Source organism: Daktulosphaira vitifoliae, unplaced genomic scaffold (genome assembly GCF_025091365.1).
Source record: "Daktulosphaira vitifoliae isolate Bord-2020 unplaced genomic scaffold, ASM2509136v1 Scaffold_1, whole genome shotgun sequence".
Taxonomy (NCBI): domain Eukaryota; kingdom Metazoa; phylum Arthropoda; class Insecta; order Hemiptera; family Phylloxeridae; genus Daktulosphaira; species Daktulosphaira vitifoliae.
This window is the reverse complement of record NW_026099572.1, coordinates 49,136,270-49,156,088: the sequence shown is the minus strand read 5'-3', so window position 1 is coordinate 49,156,088 and position 19,819 is coordinate 49,136,270. Positions and strand designations below refer to the sequence as shown.

The window sequence follows — 19,819 nt, the reverse complement described above, 5'->3', positions numbered from 1 at the left end:
AAATTTCGGACTTTATCTTATCTTCATGGTAAAAATGGCCACCGAATGCTATTTTTGTGTGAAAATTTTCGATTTTGTATTTTCCATTTTTAACTTTATTATGCTATAACTTTTTGAAAAATGTATGAATCATTACAATTTTTTTATGAGAAGTAGTATTTATATAGATCTTTCATTCGACATACTGTTTTTTTAAATCGGACCATTTCCCTAAATACAGGGGGGATTCAAAACATAAAAATGCATATAGAAAGTAGAACTTTTTCAACGTAACTTTTGAAAGTGTTCCGGAAGGTCTGACACTTTTATATATATCTTAAATTAAAGCTAATGTAATATGCTTTATCATGGAAAAAAAAAATTTCGGACTTTATCTTATCTTCAGGGTGAAATAGGCTACCGAATACTATTTTTGTGTGAAAATTTTCGATTTTGTATTTTCCATTTTTAACTTTATTATGCTATAACTTTTTGAAAAATGTATGAATCATTACAATTTTTTTATGAGAAGTAGTATTTATATAGATCTTTCATTCGACATACTGTTTTTNCTTTATATAGATATTTCATTTGACATACTTTTTTTTTAAATCGCACCATTTCCCTTAATATAGGGGGGATTCAAAACATAAAAATGCATATAGAAAGTAGAACTTTTTCAACGTAACTTTTGAAAGTGTTCCGGAAGGTCTGACACTTTTATATATATCTTAAATTAAAGCTAATGTAATATACTTTATTATGTAAAAAAAAAATTTCGGACTTTATTTTGTCTTCACGGTGAAAATGGCTACCAAATGCTATTATTGTGTGAAAATTCTCATTTTATTTTTTACTTTTTTAACTTTATAATGCTATAACTTATTGAAAAGAGTATTGATCAATATAATTTTTTTATGGGAAATACTATTTTTTAATTACCTATCATTTGGTATATTTTTTTTATAAATCTGACTTTTTACCTGCCTACAGGGGGGGATTCAAAATGACAACTTTTTCACAAAAAATTGACTTTTTCAACTTAAATTTTGAAAGTGTTCCGGAAAGTCTGACACTTTTATATATATCTTAAATTAAAGCTAATGTAATATACTTTATCATGGAAAAAAAAAATTTCGGACTTTATTTTATCTTCAAGGTGAAAATGGCTACCAAATGCTATTATTGTGTGAAAATTCTCAATTTTATTTTTTACATTTTTAACATTATAATGCTATAACTTATTGAAAAGTGTATTGATCAATATAATTTTTTTATGGGAAATACTATTTTTTAATAATCCCTTTTTCATTCGACATACTTTATCTTAATCAGGATATTAATAAGGAACTAGCAGTTTATGAAGCTTTTGGAATAATCCACCAATTTTTTAAAATTAAACACTATCTAAAGATTTGCATCGAAGCGTTTTTTTTTTTATAGTGATTTTAATCACTGTCAATATCATTATACTTGATCCATCTATGCCACGTCACCACTGTGCCGCGACCCCCCTGTGCTGGGTTTTNATACTACGTCATCACTGTGTCGCGACCCCCCTGTGCTGGGTTTTTTTTAATTAGTAGTTGATTTATAAGTATAATTTATGAATAAATATCTATTAAGCAATTCAACGTAGTATTAAAATGATATTTAATAATTTAGTATTGTAATTTTTTCGGATAATTTATAAAAAATAATAAAGTAATTTTTACTTTCATGATAAATGTAATAAAAATTAAAGGGCTTGACATAGAAGTTTTTACATAATAAATTGTTGTTAATTATGAATAAATAATCTGCAAAAAATTTTCATCAGAGTAAAAAAAATACTTTTATTATTCAAGTTTTTTAAATTTCAAATTTCAAAAGATTCAATTTTAAATCAGCAATTAAAAGTCATTCAAATTTTCATTTTAAATTCCCCCCCTGTGGGCAGGTAAATGGTCAGATTAATAAAAAAATATATATAAAAGTACCTCACGTATCTATATAAAAAAAAAAACTAAAAAAGATCAGTAAAAAAAATAAATTAGTATTCTTGGCAGCTCGTAAAGTAACAAAAAGTTTATTATTAAAATTAAGAAATATAGTTAATAATTTAGTAAAACAAAATGCAATAATTAAGTTTGATAGCCCATTGTCTTGGATTTACAAAATTGTATTAGTAGAAAAACAAAACAGTGACATAAGACTTTATTTAGATACAAAGTATTTAACGAAAACATAATGAACGATTCGTATCCTATTTTCAATCATGAAAGATTATCTCATAAAAAAAAAAAATAAAAAAAATGTTTACTATGTTATAAAGTTCCTTTTACCAAATAAAACTTGATGAAAATTCCACAAACTTATGTTGTTTTTCAATACCTTTCGATTGGTATAAATTTATAAAAAGTTATTTTGATTTATCGGTATAATCAGAAATTTTTCAAAATAAAAAATCTGAAATTTATAACATTTTTAATTTTTAAAAATATAATTAAAAAAATTACAGGTAAAAATGTTTGATTTTATGTAAATCAAGATGATATCAAAAATGAAAAGAGATCCTGATCGTCTAAATAATAATTCTAACTTAGATGTTTTTAAACATGAAAAAACAAATTATGTGATTTGTAGACATGTAAAATACTTCACAATATTCGTATCTAGTACTAGTAAAATTAGTCCACTTCAAAGGAAGCTAACAAAAATTAAAAAAACCCAACGCAGTGGAGTCGCGGCACACTAACCTAATTTTTATTATCCTTCAAAGTGAAAGTTTATAATAAAAAAAAAAAAATGAATTTATTACCATAACTTTTAGCTCAATTTGCAAGTTTGAAATTAACATCATTAAATAGAAAAATTGGTATTGTTAAGATTTATATGCAATCAGGTAATTTTATAATTACTATTTACAGTAAATTTTTTATTTCATCCATTGTTATATTCAGGTGAAACTAAAAATCATTTATTTTTTTTATTTATGATTTATATAGCAACATGTTGCGAAAAAATTTGGAATGTTATTATATACTTAACATATACTTTATACTTATACTTTAAAAATATTAGAAATGAATGATTTTAATTGTTTGTATGGATAAAGCTGGTTAAGATACTTGTTATTTGATTAAGGGTTTTTTTTTTCAATATTTGAGAGTAATGTCTTTGACTAGATACAATTTGTGATCTTTTGACGTATCGTTGATAGAAATCGGTTTGGTGAGAGCTGAGAAAAAGTGGTAACAGGCACAAAAAAAAAATCCCTTAAATATTCAATTATACATTATTATAGTAATGCATAAATGGATTTTAATAGATTAACACTATATATAAAAAAAACGGTAGCACAGTGGGGTCGAGGCACAGTGTGGACGAGGCANTGTCTTAAACAGATAAAAAGTAGAATCTAAATCTTTGTAATAAAATAAGCTCTAAAACAAGTTAAAATACTATAATGTAATTAAGTTTAATATGAAGTAGGTATGATCTATTGTTTCTTACTATTTAATTTTTTATAATCGTTTTTAAGATTTATAATCGCATCCTGTCGTTCTGGTAAAAAAAAAATAATAAATTTTAATAAATATAAATTACTAAAATACATATATTTAAAATATGATTTTTATTTATACAAATTTTACTAATTCTCATCTTTTCGTAAAATAATGAATTTTTTCATCAAAATAAATGAATTTTATAAATTTTGAATTATAAATTATGTTGAAAAAAAGATAAATATTACATAAATTTATTTTCTATCTTTTTTTCACTTTAAAATACACTATTTCATCAAAAAATTTATGAGGCTCTAATCAAAGGATTTTTTTATCATATTAATATTAATCAAAATTATATATTATATTTACTTGACCCGTAAACTATACCGTAGATCCACTAAGTTGTGTTTTTTGTTAATTCATCAGTCAATATTTTTTCGTAGTTTTGAAATAACGAGATGTAAAATAAAGTTGAAAAATTTTTTAAAAGTAATAAATTTCATAAATTTACTAATCATTAGATAACTCATTATTTAACTATTTTACAATGTAGTATCATTTCAGTGGCAAAACAGCAAATTTTGATTTCTCAAAATTATTCAAAAGTAGAAAAAGAAAGCCATTTTTATTTTCCTAACAATATGAATAGACTTTTAAATACTCCATTATACTAAGAAAAAAAAATTTTCTTCCAATACCACTTAAAATATGTGTTAATATTGTAAGGATTTCTCGAAAAATATAAAATCTTAAAATGTTTAGTAACACGGTTATTGTCACGGAGATGATGCTTCGTTTATTAATAGTATAGTTACGATTTATATTTTAATTAGTACATTTTACCTTTATTGTTTAGTTTTTCCAATAGATAATCTAAATTATATAGAGACAATTATAGATAAAATTAAAATTAATATTAATTATTTTCTATGTATTTCAAGGGTGGGCATGAACGAGTTAATAGCCTAAAGTTAAAGTTCAGTTTAGTTATTTTTTACATTAATAAAGTAATTTTATGTTAATTTAATTTTAAAATAATTACTTTTCTGTGCATTTAAAAACTAAATAAATCTTTTTAATCAACTCTAATTTTTATAAAACATTTGTTTTTATTTAAACTAAAACAAAAACCATTTGCAAATTATATGTTCGTTATACAAAAATGTTAGGAATGGGAATTACATTGAGCCCTTAAAAAACTAACAATATAACCCTATGGTATTTTTGCAAACCTATTGGTAGTTACTTAATTCGCTAAATCAGTGTCACTTCGTTACCTGAACTTTTAACTTAAATTATAAAAAATTATTAACTGACCATCTTTAATGTCTACATCAAAGATGGTCACCCTACTACACTATGTAGTAGGGTGGTCCTAGAAAATAAATTTGTAAAAATTGATCAATACACCCCCACATATTGTCACACAATAAAATATTTCATACAAAAGTAACTTGAAATTAAATTTGTTAAATTTAAGTTTTTTTACATTTTTTGTAACTTTAATACTTTTTGTAGCAAGCTGAGTTTTATAAGAAATAATATTGATGCATTATTGGGTCTTATGATAAACGGCAAAATAAAATCGTATTTTTATAAGTAATTTTCCCTTATTTCGTATTAAAATTAAAAATGTTCAATTTTTAAAAATTTAAAGATGGTTTGGTAACTCGTTTGTTTTTTTAATGGAAGTGATATATGATAATGCGTTCTGGTATCTAATTTTGGAGTGAATATCGTTATTACTTATCAATAGAAATATCAATGTACAAATCACGTATAGTACACCATTATATGTATTAAACTGTTGGATTTATCAGAAATAATATTTTTTTTTGTGATTATCTATTAACCTATGTTATTTAACAATAACTGTGAGTTACATAATTGAACGTATATTGTTAAATTTTAACAGTACGTTTTATATATTTTTTACTTCTTTAAAAGTTACCGACACCGCAATATTTTTTTTCGTAATGGTTTCAAGATCCAGCTTACGTGAGTCTTAATATATCTATTTAATTGGATTTAGTTCTAATCAAATAATAGGTAGTATATTGCCATCTAATAGGCAACTATTATCTGTTTTATTTTATTTTATTTTTACGGGAAGTAAAATTAAATTTACGTCAAAGTGCTACTTTAGTTATACAAGAAGCAATTATATTTTGGAAGAAAGCTCGTATACCTACATAGATCGAACAAAATTGTATTTTAAAATTAGAAAAATTATACTATGATTGGAGAAACTTGCAAAAATTAGAACATAGAAAAACTGATACACAAGCTAAAAAAATCAAATTTTATTAGTAGCCTCGAAAATCTATTTGATATTGCACATGCAAATGCTTTAGATTTAATTAAAATTGAGGAAGACAAATCATTTTTAATTTCTCAGCGAGAGAAAGGACAAATCGGTTCAATGATTGGCGTTGACAATAAATTAGCAAATACTGAAAAAAATATAGAAGGAAAATGGCTGATGTTAGGAAAAATCATGTCCATAAAGAATTAGAATCTGTCAGTAAGTTAAAATTACGTGGACTAAGTAATCGTTAGAAAAGTACTACATACTTATGAGTATTTTTTATTTTAGCCGAAACTGTACAACTGTAATCACCTAGTAGTATTGAAGACGAAACCATCACAGTATTTGATGATGAACCTGGACCATCTAAAAAACACTTTCGAAGTAACAGAGGATCAACAAATTTTATTACTGAAAAATTGGTCATCGCACTTAATAAATGTAAAGTTAGTGATCGAGATGCGGCACACATTTTAATAGCAACAGCTGAAGCACTTAGTGAGAATGTAAATAAATTAATGATAAGTAGGTCATCAATTACACGTTCTCGTATGAAATTACATAAAGAACGTGCTGAAAAAATTTGTAGTAATTATAAGATAGGAGTAAAAGAAGCTCTTGTAGTACATTGGAACGGGAAAATTCTGCCTTCGCTAACTGGAAAATCAACAGTGGATAGGCTCCCTGTTATAATTTCGTTCGATGGTAAAGAGCAACTTTTAGGTGTCCGTTTCATGAATACTGGTACTGGAAATGATCAAGCTATCGCAGTATACCATAGTCTTGTTAAATGGTCCTTGACTGATAATGTTCAAGCATATTGTTGCGATACTACCGCTTCAAACATGGGTCGTTTTAACGGGGCATCTATATTGTTAGAACAATTATTGGAACGCGAAATATTATATTTACCATGCCATCATCATATTTATGAAATCTTATTAAAAAGTGTTTTTGATATTAAGTTTGATGATACGTCAAGTCCTGAAGTGTTAATTTTTAAAAGATTTCAAAAAGCATGGACTAGTATCAATACAAATAATTATAAATCGGGTATACTAGATAAAGGTGTCATTGAATTACTAAAGGACATTGGTGACGATATACTTAATTTTTGTAAAAGCCGTCTTATGATAAAACACCCAAGTGATGATCATAAGGAGTTTCTAGAACTGGCTATAATATTTTTAGGTGGTGAACTAACTGGTATTTATTACTTTAAACTTCCCGGTATAATTCATCATGCTCGATTGATGGCTAAAGTCATTTATAGTTTAAAAATATTTATTTTTCGTAAAGCGTTTGGTTTAACTGAAATAAAAGTAGCAGCATTAAAAAGTTTGTATTTTTATAGTTTCCTTTTACATTAAAGTATGGTTTGATGCGAATTCAGCCATAAAAGCACCATTGCAAGATTTAAATTTTACTAAAAATCTTTTGAAATAAATCTCAATAGACAAAGGTATATTTCAAGTCACAATTTAAAAAATGTGTAATACTTTATGGTACTTAATACCTGAGAGTAGTGCATTTTTTTTTTTTTTTTTTTTGATACTATATCAATAGAAACTAAAAGAAAAATGGTTGAAACTCTAAAAATCAGTGGACCTACATTTCATATTCCATCTTATTAACGTTTAATTATTAATTCAAAAGGAGCTAATGTGTCAATAGATAAAGAAATTGAACATTTCATTAGAATTGATTCATATCAACTGTTTAAAAGATTTAATTTAAACACAACATTTCTAAAAGAAGATCCTATTAATTGGAAAAATAATGAAGATTATCAAAGTGCCTTCAAAATAGTAATGAATATTTCAGTAACAAACGATACAGCTGAAAGAGCCGTAAAACTTATGGAAGATTTCAACAACAAAATTACCCATAATGAACTACAGAAACAATATTTATTACAAGGCATATATGAATACCGAAAACAATATCCTGACCATAAAAAAGGAACTTTAAATGCAAATACTTAAAAATAAATTAATACAATGGTTTATAGGATATTTTCGTTTTTAATATGAGTTTAATTCATAATTTTTAAATAATATACTCTTCTATCAAGAGGATATGTAAATTAATTGATAAACTTAATGTAGTTTAGTTATATTTTTAATTTAGCGGAGAAAAATTGACTTTATTTTAACTGAATTTATCTTTTGTATATTTAACGATTATATAACGTACATTTTTTGTACATTTTTGTTAAATACCTTTTCATAGATAAATATCTATGTATAAAAATTTTTTTTTAATAAAATAAAAATCTAATTGCAAAGTATGTATATTGTATAAAAAAAATAAGGAAATGGAAAACTACATTTAGCTCCCAAAAATTTTAATACCCTAAGTGTATGATATTTTGCACATCAATCAGTATTAACTGTAAGGTATTGTAATTTTTTCGTCTTAATTTTAAGGAACTTCATGTAGTGCAATGGACTGTTTGCTATTATTTATAGGATGCATGACCGTTAGTGAGTTTTAACAGTATCACACAAATTTATAAAAGTAATTTAAATGTATTTTTCAAAATTAAAAATTGATGTTGAAACATTAATATATTAACAATTTAAAATAATCGATTATAAATTAGTCAATACGATTTTCATTTAATAAATGCATGAGAATTATCAATGTTTTGTTATTAATATTTCTATGTATACATAACTCAAATATGACAATAAAATGTATATGAAATCAAACTCAAAGTTACAAAAAATTAATGAAAAAAAAAATTTTATTTTATTTATTAAATAAACGTGTATCGGAACCTCTATTATAAATTATAAAATATTAAATAAAATTCTCATAGTAGTTTTATTAAATTTAAAAAAATGTATTTAATAATTTCTTACTTGTCAAAAACATTGAATTTTTTTCGTCTGGGAAATATTATAAAATAACATTTGTTTTAAAAAGTATATAATAATACATAAAAATACTATTTTTAATTAATAAATATATAATATTAGTTGAACCAGCAAACTAATAGTGTGCCTTTATCAGTTAATAAAGGTACACTAGACTAACAAGTTACTTATGCATGCTTAAGTAACACAACCATAGTGAGTTACAATAATATGATTGGTGGCACAAACCAGCAGCTAGAACCAATCCAAATCTACTAAAAATAAGTTTTATGGTTTCGGCTTCAATAATTTTATTTACTGAATTTAAAAATTATAATTTGTGGTATAAGTGAGTTTTAAGATTATTTTAAATAAGTTTTGTGGCGACAAATATCGTAAAACCCAACCCAACCAGGCGATGATTACACAAGTTGATGTAATGATACCATTTTTTAACTTGATTTGTCACGTTAACTAATGACAATATTAATAATATTAATTCGAAAAATAATTCGTATTAATTCTAAGTTACAATTAAAATAAATAGGTATTTTAAGGCTATTATGTTATCTGTAACGGACGTAAAAAAACTCATTGAAAAGTATGATATATAACGATATTGTATTGATTCATAGAATTAGACTTAGTAAAAAACAATACAAATGGATGACTGATCTAATTTTAGTTATCAAACATTAAACAAATGTGTACGTGTTCGTTCATGTTTGATTAATCTAACAATCTAACGACATCCTTCCTTATATTTTTGATGAGGTAAAGAAAAAGAGTATATTATGTTTATCTTTTCAGCAAATTTTTTATTAGATCAATACATGACTACACTGAAAGCGGATGATCATATTTAGGCCTTAAAAATTTTCAAAAATGAGCTACTAGATCAAAAATTAAGAATTATTATTCTAATAATTTTTTTGATAAAATGATCACATAAGTTATTAATATTATGTATCACATTCGTTGTAGTATCTATAAGGCTAATTAGAATCAGGCTCTTACGTAATTAGTTTGATTATAATTGACTATATTAAAGTTTTAATTATATTACGAATTTAGCACTATTGCACTCGTATGTAATCACTAACGCGTACTCATTAAATGTCTTAGATGCGTGTTTTTTTAAGTAAAGAAGTTTTATATTAATTTTAAGACAAAGTTTTAAAATTATAAAGTTACAAATATACAAATTATTATTCTGAAATTAATCTATAAAAGTTATGTTAATCACTGTCAGATATCATTTATACTTGTTTTATATGGCTTCCCCACTCTGCTGAGTTTTCCTATTATTTGAATTTTTTTATACTCACGCAAGGATAGTTACTTTAGCCCCAAGTGGTATTGTAGTCATACACAATTGCACGTAAAATTTCACCTAGGACTATTATAGTGTTGTTTTGCATTATATTCAAGGGGTTAAAATAACACCAATTTTTTAGCGTTAATGAAACTAGAGACGTTAAGATTATTGGTTATAGTTGAACTTGGATTTAAAATATTATAAATCCGTAAGAATTTTAACCAAAAGACATGATATTTTTATTATACCTTTTTATATTTCTTATATTTAAATGTATCAATATAATGTATTCTGTGCAAAAGTTACGTGTGTAGCCCGGCCAATGCAACACGATGCTTGTCATCACCCACCTCCCTATCCGCTCGACCTACGACACTCAGGTTAGTTGTGTCCAGCACTATTGGCAGCTATACAGTATGTTCGTATACGGTAGTTAAGATGTTTCGTTGGGTCTGATGACTCGTTACCAGTGAGCTGGCGTAATTCTTGGTGGTTTTGTATCGACCTTTTTAGGCGAAAAACCAACCGTTATTGCATTGATATACTCATTTCACACTTGGGGATAGTATTCCAAGTGTATACACACCTAAGGAGTAATGGTGACACGCGGGACTATTATCGGAATTTACGTAAGTGTAAAACAGACAACGTCTGCCGAGGAGGATTTGTTGTGGGGCATTGTATGACTGGATAATGTTATTGCTTTGTGTTAATGTTTTACTGTTGTTGCGGCGAGTTATATGTGGCCGCGTTCAACTTACAACCCAAATGAAACTGGTTACATATAGTAGTGGGGATGCCGTTCGCTGTCCGGTAAGTCTTTGCCTTATCTGGTCAGTCAACCATTGTACGGTCTAATTGATTAGACCCATCGTCGCCGCCACGAGTTTTCCGCGACTTTGCGGTATCCTAACGTATATGTGAATTCGGTGGGTTTTCCGTGAGTGTGATCGATTATATAATCGAGTTCGTGTTTCTTTCATTCAAACGGTTTAAGTTGGTTGAATATACCAGTTATAATCGGATCATTGATGTTATGCCCAGGTCGGATTATCAAATTCAACGATACTTAAAAATCTTATACTTGTATTCATTTTGTTGCATTGTAATATTTAGTTGCTATTAGTAATGTAAGTGGGGACACCCAACTATAAATTTTATTATTAATTACATTAATATTGTTATTATAAACAATCTCCTTTTGAGTTTCTTTAATTAATAAGTAATAAGATTTCCTTTTATTCACTTCCTAAGTCAATCAGGCCAACCAATATTTAGGAGCCTGTAGACGAACAACTATTTTTAATTGTTTTCTTTGTATATGTATAATGGAATCATGTCCTTTGTAAAAATCTAATAAATTGTCTTTTTATTTTATTATTTACGTGTAAAGTAAAAACATCCGACCCATCATTTATAAATAGTTAATTAAGTTAACGTTTATGTAAGGTACTGAAAGATTATTTTGGGACCTATAATATCAACTTCATTATTTTTACACATCCAATTCAACGGTCCGATGTAGTTGACATAAATTCATAAATACTCAACTCGATCGGGTACTATCAAACATCATTTATTGTAGTTAAAAAAAACTTCAACTTTTTTTTGTGTGTACTGGGGATGTGTTATTTCTTTTTCTAAGATGATAGAATAATATAAATATTTTAGTTTAATAATTTCTTACTTTCCGTACTACATACTTCTTCTTTACCTGAGAATTATTTTAAAATAACAACTTTATAATAAAATTTGTTTTAAAAAATACACAAAAGTATTACTTTCAATTAAAAAATATATAATATTAATTGAAATAGCTAACTGATATTGTCCTTATCAGTCAATAAAAATTCACGAAGCAAACAAGTTACTCACGCATGCTTATAAAACAATATCAAATTCATCTTCAGAAGTTTTCCTGATAGTAAAAATTAAAAACTTTCTTTCTATACATATTTTTAAGGACATTTTTTTATGGTGTCATATTTTATCATTTTTAGAATACTTATTAAGTTTATTGGTTTTCATAGCGTTTAACGTTATTAATTTTGTAAATTAGTTAACTTTATATATTTAATTATCCTAATTAGATATTTAATTGTACCAACCAAATCTAGTAGATTCAACAATTATTTGTCCAAATTAAATTTTTTTTTTAATAATTATTTGGTGTTATACGTATAAAGTTACATATCAGTCGACATTTTATTTAAACCATTCGATCCATAATTTGCAGTATTAATTTTTTCATATAAGTTATATTCAATATCTTCTAAACTAAAATAGCATTTACACTTAAGTTTTTACCAAAATTTTAGTATTTTATGAATATTGTACAAAAACGTCAAAAAAGATTTTTTAATGAAAGGTAGACCAATCGCCATTATCCATTCTTATGAAAATTCTACATATAAGTTATTAATAATTTTATTTTTTAACATTATTGGATTAATATGTAATGGGAGCACTAGAAAACTTAAATTTCAAATAATTTTATTGAAATTGTTGATATGTTTGCCCTAAAACAATCAGTAATAAAAAAATCATAGTTTTAAGATTTGAAAATTTCTTCTACAGACAATGAATATCATAAACTCATACACTCTTTAAAATTTTAAATGATCAGTGAATAAAACAAATATTATTACAAACACTCATAAGTTGGTACATTTATTTTAAAATGTTTTAATCTATTAACATAAAAATAGGCGTAAACTTTTAAAATAAAATAAATATGATAATTTCAGAACTATATACATCTTAAATTATAACAGCTTAGTATAATTTATTTATTTTATTTTATAAAATGATTGAAAATTTAATTAAAATCTAAAATTTACAACCATCACCTCAAAATGAAATTTTTAAAATTTATTTTACCATCGTTAGAAGTGGAAGTGCTGGAAATTTCAAAGACAACACAAAAAAATAAGAGAACCAAAAAACTAGTTGACATTTTTCTTCTTATTGTTTTCTAAAAAAAAAAATATACAAAACATAATATAACTATAATTATCATCAAATATTTTATAAAATGAAAAAAACATTTCATGCAAATTTCCAAATTTTTTCTCCAGTATTTAATTTTTTTATTATATTAATACTTAATGAAATATGTACTTACCAGAAAACAAGATTTTTTCTACTATAAGAAAAATGATAAATTAAGTCTATTAAATACCTAAATATTTTATTTGTTATTTAAAAAAACTAGTAGTTACTGTGTTGATTTTTATTAACAGTAAGGCAATTATCATTAAATCAAATTTATAATAATACATTATCAAAAATAGCTACTCCAAAATATATTTTGTATTTATTTTTCCTCATACTTATTTTACGAACATCAAAATTTTGTATTAAATTTTAATATGTATTTTTGAATATCGTCAAGTTTTAATTTTTTATGTTTAGATAACTTTTTATTTATGTTCATTACATATTGTTATTTAAAATAACTAGTATAAACTATGTTGTTTTTTATTAACAGTATGTTAATTATCAATAAATCAAATTTATAATAAGTAAATATCAAAACTACGTTTTGTATTTATTTTTCCTTATATTTGTTCTATAAACATCAAAATGGTGTCTCATATTTTAATATGTATAATAATTTAAATAATTTCGTATCTCTGATTTACAATATTAAATAAAATTATCATGAATAAAAATAGTTATTTAGGATCTATTAACCAAATTTTTTGTTATATAAAAAGTTTAATTTTTCTACCAAATGGATTTCTTTTACTTCTTTAATTACTATAATTTTATGTCAACAGGGAGAAGGTACGGATCTCGTAACCCTATCATGATAGTGAACGTTGATAATCCTTATTGGTATTATTTTAATAAATTTTCATTAGGAAAAATAAATTACTATCTAATGTGTCAAGGTTGCCCTCTAAAATTTATGTCCAAGGCGGCTGCCTGATATAACTAGGCTGAAATAAGGCCTAGATGAAAAACGAATATCGAAGAGCATATTTGTTATGAGACAACAAACTTGTTTACAATACCTCTTCAAAATTAAAAGAAAAATTCGATCACGCATTAAAAAAACTGTTTTCCCACTCATTTTTTGCGAATGTCCCTGAACATGTCCTCTATTTTAATATATATTAAATAAAAACTCTCAAAGTTTAAAATGTCAAATAGATTTTTGGTCCTATAATTATATTCTATTATGAAAAATTGGCTGTCAAAATAGAAAATTCGCAATTTTCACAAAAAAAAAAAAAAATTACTTTATTTTCAATATTTGCAAAAAAACAGTCTTGATACAGGGACGCAATAGTCTTATTGCGTCCCTCTAATTTATATAAAATTCAAACTTTTGAATTGTAAATTATGTTAAAAAAAAGAAAAATATTACGTCAATTTATTTTCTATCTTTTTTTTAATCTTCAAAATGCACTATTTCAACAAAAAATTTATGACATTCTAATCAAATGATTTTTTTATCATATTGATATTAATCAAAATCATACATTATATTTACTTGACCCGTAAACTATATCGTATCTCCACTAAGTTGTGTTTTTTATTTATTCACGAATATTTTTTCGTAGTTTTGAAATAACAAGATATATAAGAGTTGAAAACTTTAAAAAAAAAAATTCCATGACATTACTAATAATTAGAAAACTCATTATTAAGTATATTTTGAGAAATATAAAACATCTTTAAATGTTTAGTAATGCGGTTATTGCTACAGAGACGTACCTATGTTTATTAATAATGTAGTTATGAATTTTTTTATTTAATTACTACACATTTCGATCAGTGGGTAATTGTTTTAATCATGTGAAATTTAACTGGCCTGTCGACAATTCTTCTCAGGTCTCACTGAACAAATTTTTTTCAACGATACGTCAAACATTATCTTAATAATTTTGAATAAATAATCTAATAACTTTTACTAAATTTTTTTTGTAATCGTCTTAGTTATTGAAGCATATTATTTTTGAGAAATTGTGGTTTATTTTTAGCTTCGATGCGAAGCTGAGAAGGTATTGGTTTTACTAAGATGTGTTTTTTTTTTTTTTTTTTTTTGTGTCTGTTACCACTTTTTCTCAGCTCTCACCGAACCGATTTCTTTCAATGATACGTCAAAAGATCACAAATCGTATCTAGTCGAAGACATTACCCTTAAAAATTGAAAAAAATTCCCTCGTTCCCCGTAAAAGGGGGAAACCTCCAAAAAAATTACAAATTTAAAAATCGCTAATTTTCGAAATTTTTTCAATTTTTTTTACTTAAAAGTGCCATAACTTTTTCAAAAATAAACATATCAATATAATTCTTTTTTATATAGATGCATAATATCATTACCTTTCATTTGGTATATTTTTTTCATAAATTTAACCCTTAACCTGCCCACAAGGGGGGATTTAAAATGACAACTTTTTCACAAAAAATTAATTTTTTTAACTTAAATCCGGAAAATGTTCCGGAAGGTCTGACACTTTTATATATATCTTAAATTAAAGCTAATGAAATATGCTTTATTATGAAAAAAAAAAATTTCGGACTTTATCTTATCTTCATGGTGAAAATGGCTACCGAATGCTATTTTTGTGTGAAAATTTTCGATTTTGTATTTTCCATTTTTAACTTTATTATGCTATAACTTTTTGAAAAATGTATGAATCATTACAATTTTTTTATGAGAAGTAGTATTTATATAGATCTTTCATTCGACATACTGTTTTTTTAAATCGGACCATTTCCCTAAATACAGGGGGGATTCAAAACATAAAAATGCATATAGAAAGTAGAACTTTTTCAACTTAACTTTTGAAAGTGTTCCGGAAGGTCTGCCACTTTTATATATATTTTAAATTAAAGCTAATGTAATATACTTTATCATGGAAAAAAAAAATTTCGGACTTTATTTTATCTTCAAGGTGAAAATGGCTACCAAATGCTATTATTGTGTGAAAATTCTCAATTTTATTTTTTACATTTTTAACATTATAATGCTATAACTTATTGAAAAGTGTATTGATCAATATAATTTTTTTATGGGAAATACTATTTTCTAATAATCTCTTTTTTATTCGACATACTTTGTCTTAATCAGGATATTAATAAGGAACTAGCAGTTTATGAAGCTTTTGGAATAATCCACCAATTTTTTAAAATTAAACACTATCTAAAGATTTGCATCGAAGCGTTTTTTTTTGATAGTGATTTTAATCACTGTCAGATATCATTATACTTGATCCAACTATGCCACGTCACCACTGTGCCGCGACCCCCCTGTGCTGGGTTTTTTATTAAGTTAATGTCCACTTTTGCTTACCCACGAACTCACCTAAAAGATTAACAAAATATTTTTGTATACATTGAAATGTACATAAATAGTATTCATTTCGCTTATTAAAAAATTGACACGGTGTAAAATTAATTTGAAAATCATTTTAATTAGTTGTTTGTGAGAAATTAAATAATACACTAATGCTATTAGATATATTTGATAGGGTTTAACTAATGATAAAAAGTAAGAATTAACAAAATTTACTTTATTATAACTTTAAACTTTACACAAAAGTAGCAATATTTTCACCGTGAAAAACAAAATAAAGTCCAAATTTTTTTTTTTCAATAATATTACATAATTAGTATATTACATTATCTTTAATTTAACATATATATATATATATATATATATATATATATATATATAAGTGTCATATATTCCGCAACACTTTCAAAAGTTAAGTTGAAAAAGATCACAAATAATATTTAGTTGAAGACATTACCCTCAAAATATGAAAAAATTTCTCTCGTTTCTCATAAATGGGGAATATCTCCAAAAATATTACAATTTTAAAAATCGTTAATTTTCGACATTTTTTCAATTTTTTTTACTCAAAACTGCCCTAACTTTTTTTTTTTTACTCATAATAAACATTAAAAATTACAAACTTGTTAAGTTCAATAAACCTTATCTTTTATGCGTGAATGACCGACGAAATTGAAAAAAATATAATTTTTATGTACAAAATTTTGCTGAATATTTCTTAAAATAATAATTATCCCAGTAAAATCCTATTTGGTATACATCATTTTCGTCTTTTTCTTGATTGATCAATTATTCAGTCTTTGTTAATTCTTTTCTCATACCATATAAACAAGATTCGGAGTTTTAAGTGCCAAAAATTATGAAAATATGCATTAAACAATAGCAAAATATTCATTAAAAAATAATGAAATATGTAAAATTATAAAAAAATTTTTTTTATAAAAACAAGTTTATTTCATTTAATTTACATTAAAACAATTTTTTATGATAGTGATATTAATCCCACGACAATAATTTTTTATACTGAAACTCGAGAGTACTGTTTTTTTAAATTATTTATTTTTAACTAGATGTGTAATTATTCAATGTTTTTAATATCCTTCAATTCGTTGTTAGTACAAGATTGATTATTCTGTTTTTTAAACCTAATACTATTTTTTGTGATATTAATAATTGTATGAATATACGTAACATACTTTGTTATTTATTTTTTAAGACAAATGTTTTGTTTTTTTGTATTGTAACGTTTTAATAAATGAGTTTAAGTTTTAGAATTTTTATTTTATTAAAATAAATAACTATATATTTGTTTTAAGTTATAAGGGCTATTATTATGAATTAATCATTATTTATACCGTATTTTTTTCTTAAACATTTTTATATTTAAATTATCATCAATATTTATGACGCAAATTGTTGCGAAAATATATGGAAGTTTTATGGTAAAAAACATACACAATATTTATTTTTAAAAAATATTAATTTATAACATTTTTTATACATTTAGCTTATATTTTAGGATTTATTAAATTTATACTTGTCTATTTAATGTGTTATTTTGTCAAAATTATTACTTCTCTTTATTCCGAAATGCTCTATCTTTAATAGTAATAAATAAAAAATTTGAATTTTTTTTTAAAAACGTGAAAATAAAAAATATTATATATTTATACCCTCATATTTGGCCTTGTTAAGTAGTTCCAATAGCTAATACACAATATCTATTATATGCTTTTAATTAATAAAAATTCATTTTTAAATTTGTTGACTTGGGTTTTTCTCACTTAAAGAATTTATGAAATTACTATTAGTTATATAATTTAGCCACAGAATTTTAATCACCAAAATATATTTAATCAATTGCCTTATATTTGTGTTGAACTGAATTGCATCATTTAATAGATTAATGCGTTATTTCAAAGTCATTTTCATGTTGATGGATTGATGAAAGTGATAAAGTGTAAATTCCTTACCGTCATGTTCTACCTGCCTATCTAAGTATTAATAAATAGCTGCTATAGGCTAACAAAACTGATTACATTGGAATTATAGTCAAAATTCCATTGAAAACTATACCGAAACTTTTACATTATGGAAAAGTACAATAATTTGTGCATAAATATATTTAAAAGCGTTCCGACACTGAAGTTTCTAAAATATTTAATAAGTACTAAGTGTCGTAATATACTCAATGCTTTGCATTACGCATCTTACATTTATCAATGAAAAATTTATAATCTGTATTTTATTTTACTTGTAAACAAACAAATAACTTATCTGTCATAACATGTACACTGTTCAACACAATTTCTTATTATTTATATATATCTCAATTTATCAATTGTTAAATATGCTATCTCAATATAATAATCATGTAATTTATAATTAAATACAATAAATTAAAAAGATCACTAAAAGCGCTGACAACAATATCCCTGGATTGGGAGTACTATCATTTTACTATAAAAAACACTGAAATCCTTTCAGATTAGGGAGAAAGTGACGAGAGTTCGCTTTCACCGAATTCAAATAAGAAAACAATTGTTAGCCACAACCCGGTGGTGTTGTCGGCTATTTTTTTATGCGTCTTAATTATGTACATACCAAAAGAATTTGTTTTAATTTTCTATTTTTGTGACGAAATACGAATCGAACACTTATATGTGTATATATACATATTGAATCATCTCACAACAAATTGCAAGAAAAAAAGAAGTAAATTTATGTTATCCTAATTATTTAGAGTTAATAAGTTTGAGTAAAGGATGACAAAGAAATAGATCATTTATTAAATTAATATCTTAAAGTGTTAATTTTGACTAGTTGGTTAAAATATTATACATAATCGCGTTATATGATATGCGTGAACTGGCTCCGCCGTTTCGTTGCCTTAAAGATGTTTTTAAAAAACCTAGCGTGATTTCTATTGTATAAGTTAGGCTCTGGTTTCGTGGACTGGCTTTGCCGTTTCGTTACCTCTTAGATATGATATAAGGAACTAACCAGACAAAAGTTTATTACACCTCAATTAGAGGTACTGCGTTATAATTTTTATATCTACTTGTCTTTGTCGTTCTAAACCCTCGAACCATACGGCCCCGATAGAACCACAACATCAGGTTCTCACCATATACAGCTAAATCCCTAAAATTTCTTTATTTTTATTTTATAAATTTTTGTTATTTGAATTATAATATAAGATAGAATACATGTTACAAAATAAAATAAACGAAAATATTTAAATTAAATATACCCCAATTGAAAATATTCATTATATTTTAAGAATAATATATGTTCTTAGGGATACTTTAGTCAAGTCTATCACATTTCTTCCCCATTCAATACATTTTGCGAACTACCACTTACATTTAAACAAATTTGATATCTTGAATCATGAAAATATGTATTTTTGTTACACTAAAAGAAATAATAAATAGTATTTCTTTTATTAGTTGAACTGTTTTAGCTTCGATGCGAAGCGGAGAAGGTATTAATTTTACTATGATGTGTTTTTTTTTTTTTTTTTTTTTTTTTTTTTTTTTTTTCCCTTTT

The 19,819-nt window shown here is 24.8% G+C and overlaps 1 protein-coding gene and 1 pseudogene across 3 annotated transcripts in view; one reads left to right on the top strand and one right to left on the bottom strand.

Annotated features, from left to right (window-relative positions):
* The window catches only part of LOC126896736 (uncharacterized), a 31,058-nt gene extending 13,888 nt beyond the window's left edge, over positions 1-17,170 (bottom strand). Inside the window, exons 1-7 of one of the 3 annotated variants that reach the window (XM_050669780.1) lie at positions 16,891-17,155; positions 13,082-13,102; positions 12,838-12,931; positions 11,645-11,671; positions 8,646-8,672; positions 4,314-4,343; positions 3,475-3,525 (exon numbers count right to left, since the gene is read on the bottom strand). In XM_050669780.1, coding sequence (XP_050525737.1) covers positions 3,475-3,525; positions 4,314-4,343; positions 8,646-8,672; positions 11,645-11,671; positions 12,838-12,913 — 211 coding nt within the window. In that variant the 5' untranslated portion in view covers positions 12,914-12,931; positions 13,082-13,102; positions 16,891-17,155. Of the gene's footprint in view, positions 1-3,474; positions 3,526-4,313; positions 4,344-8,645; positions 8,673-11,644; positions 11,672-12,837; positions 12,932-13,081; positions 13,103-16,890 lie in introns of all 3 variants that reach the window. The other 2 variants (XM_050669782.1, XM_050669781.1) reach the window with 2 other exon arrangements.
* Positions 1-19,819, top strand: part of LOC126893960 (uncharacterized) — a 67,971-nt pseudogene that overhangs the window by 24,441 nt on the left and 23,711 nt on the right.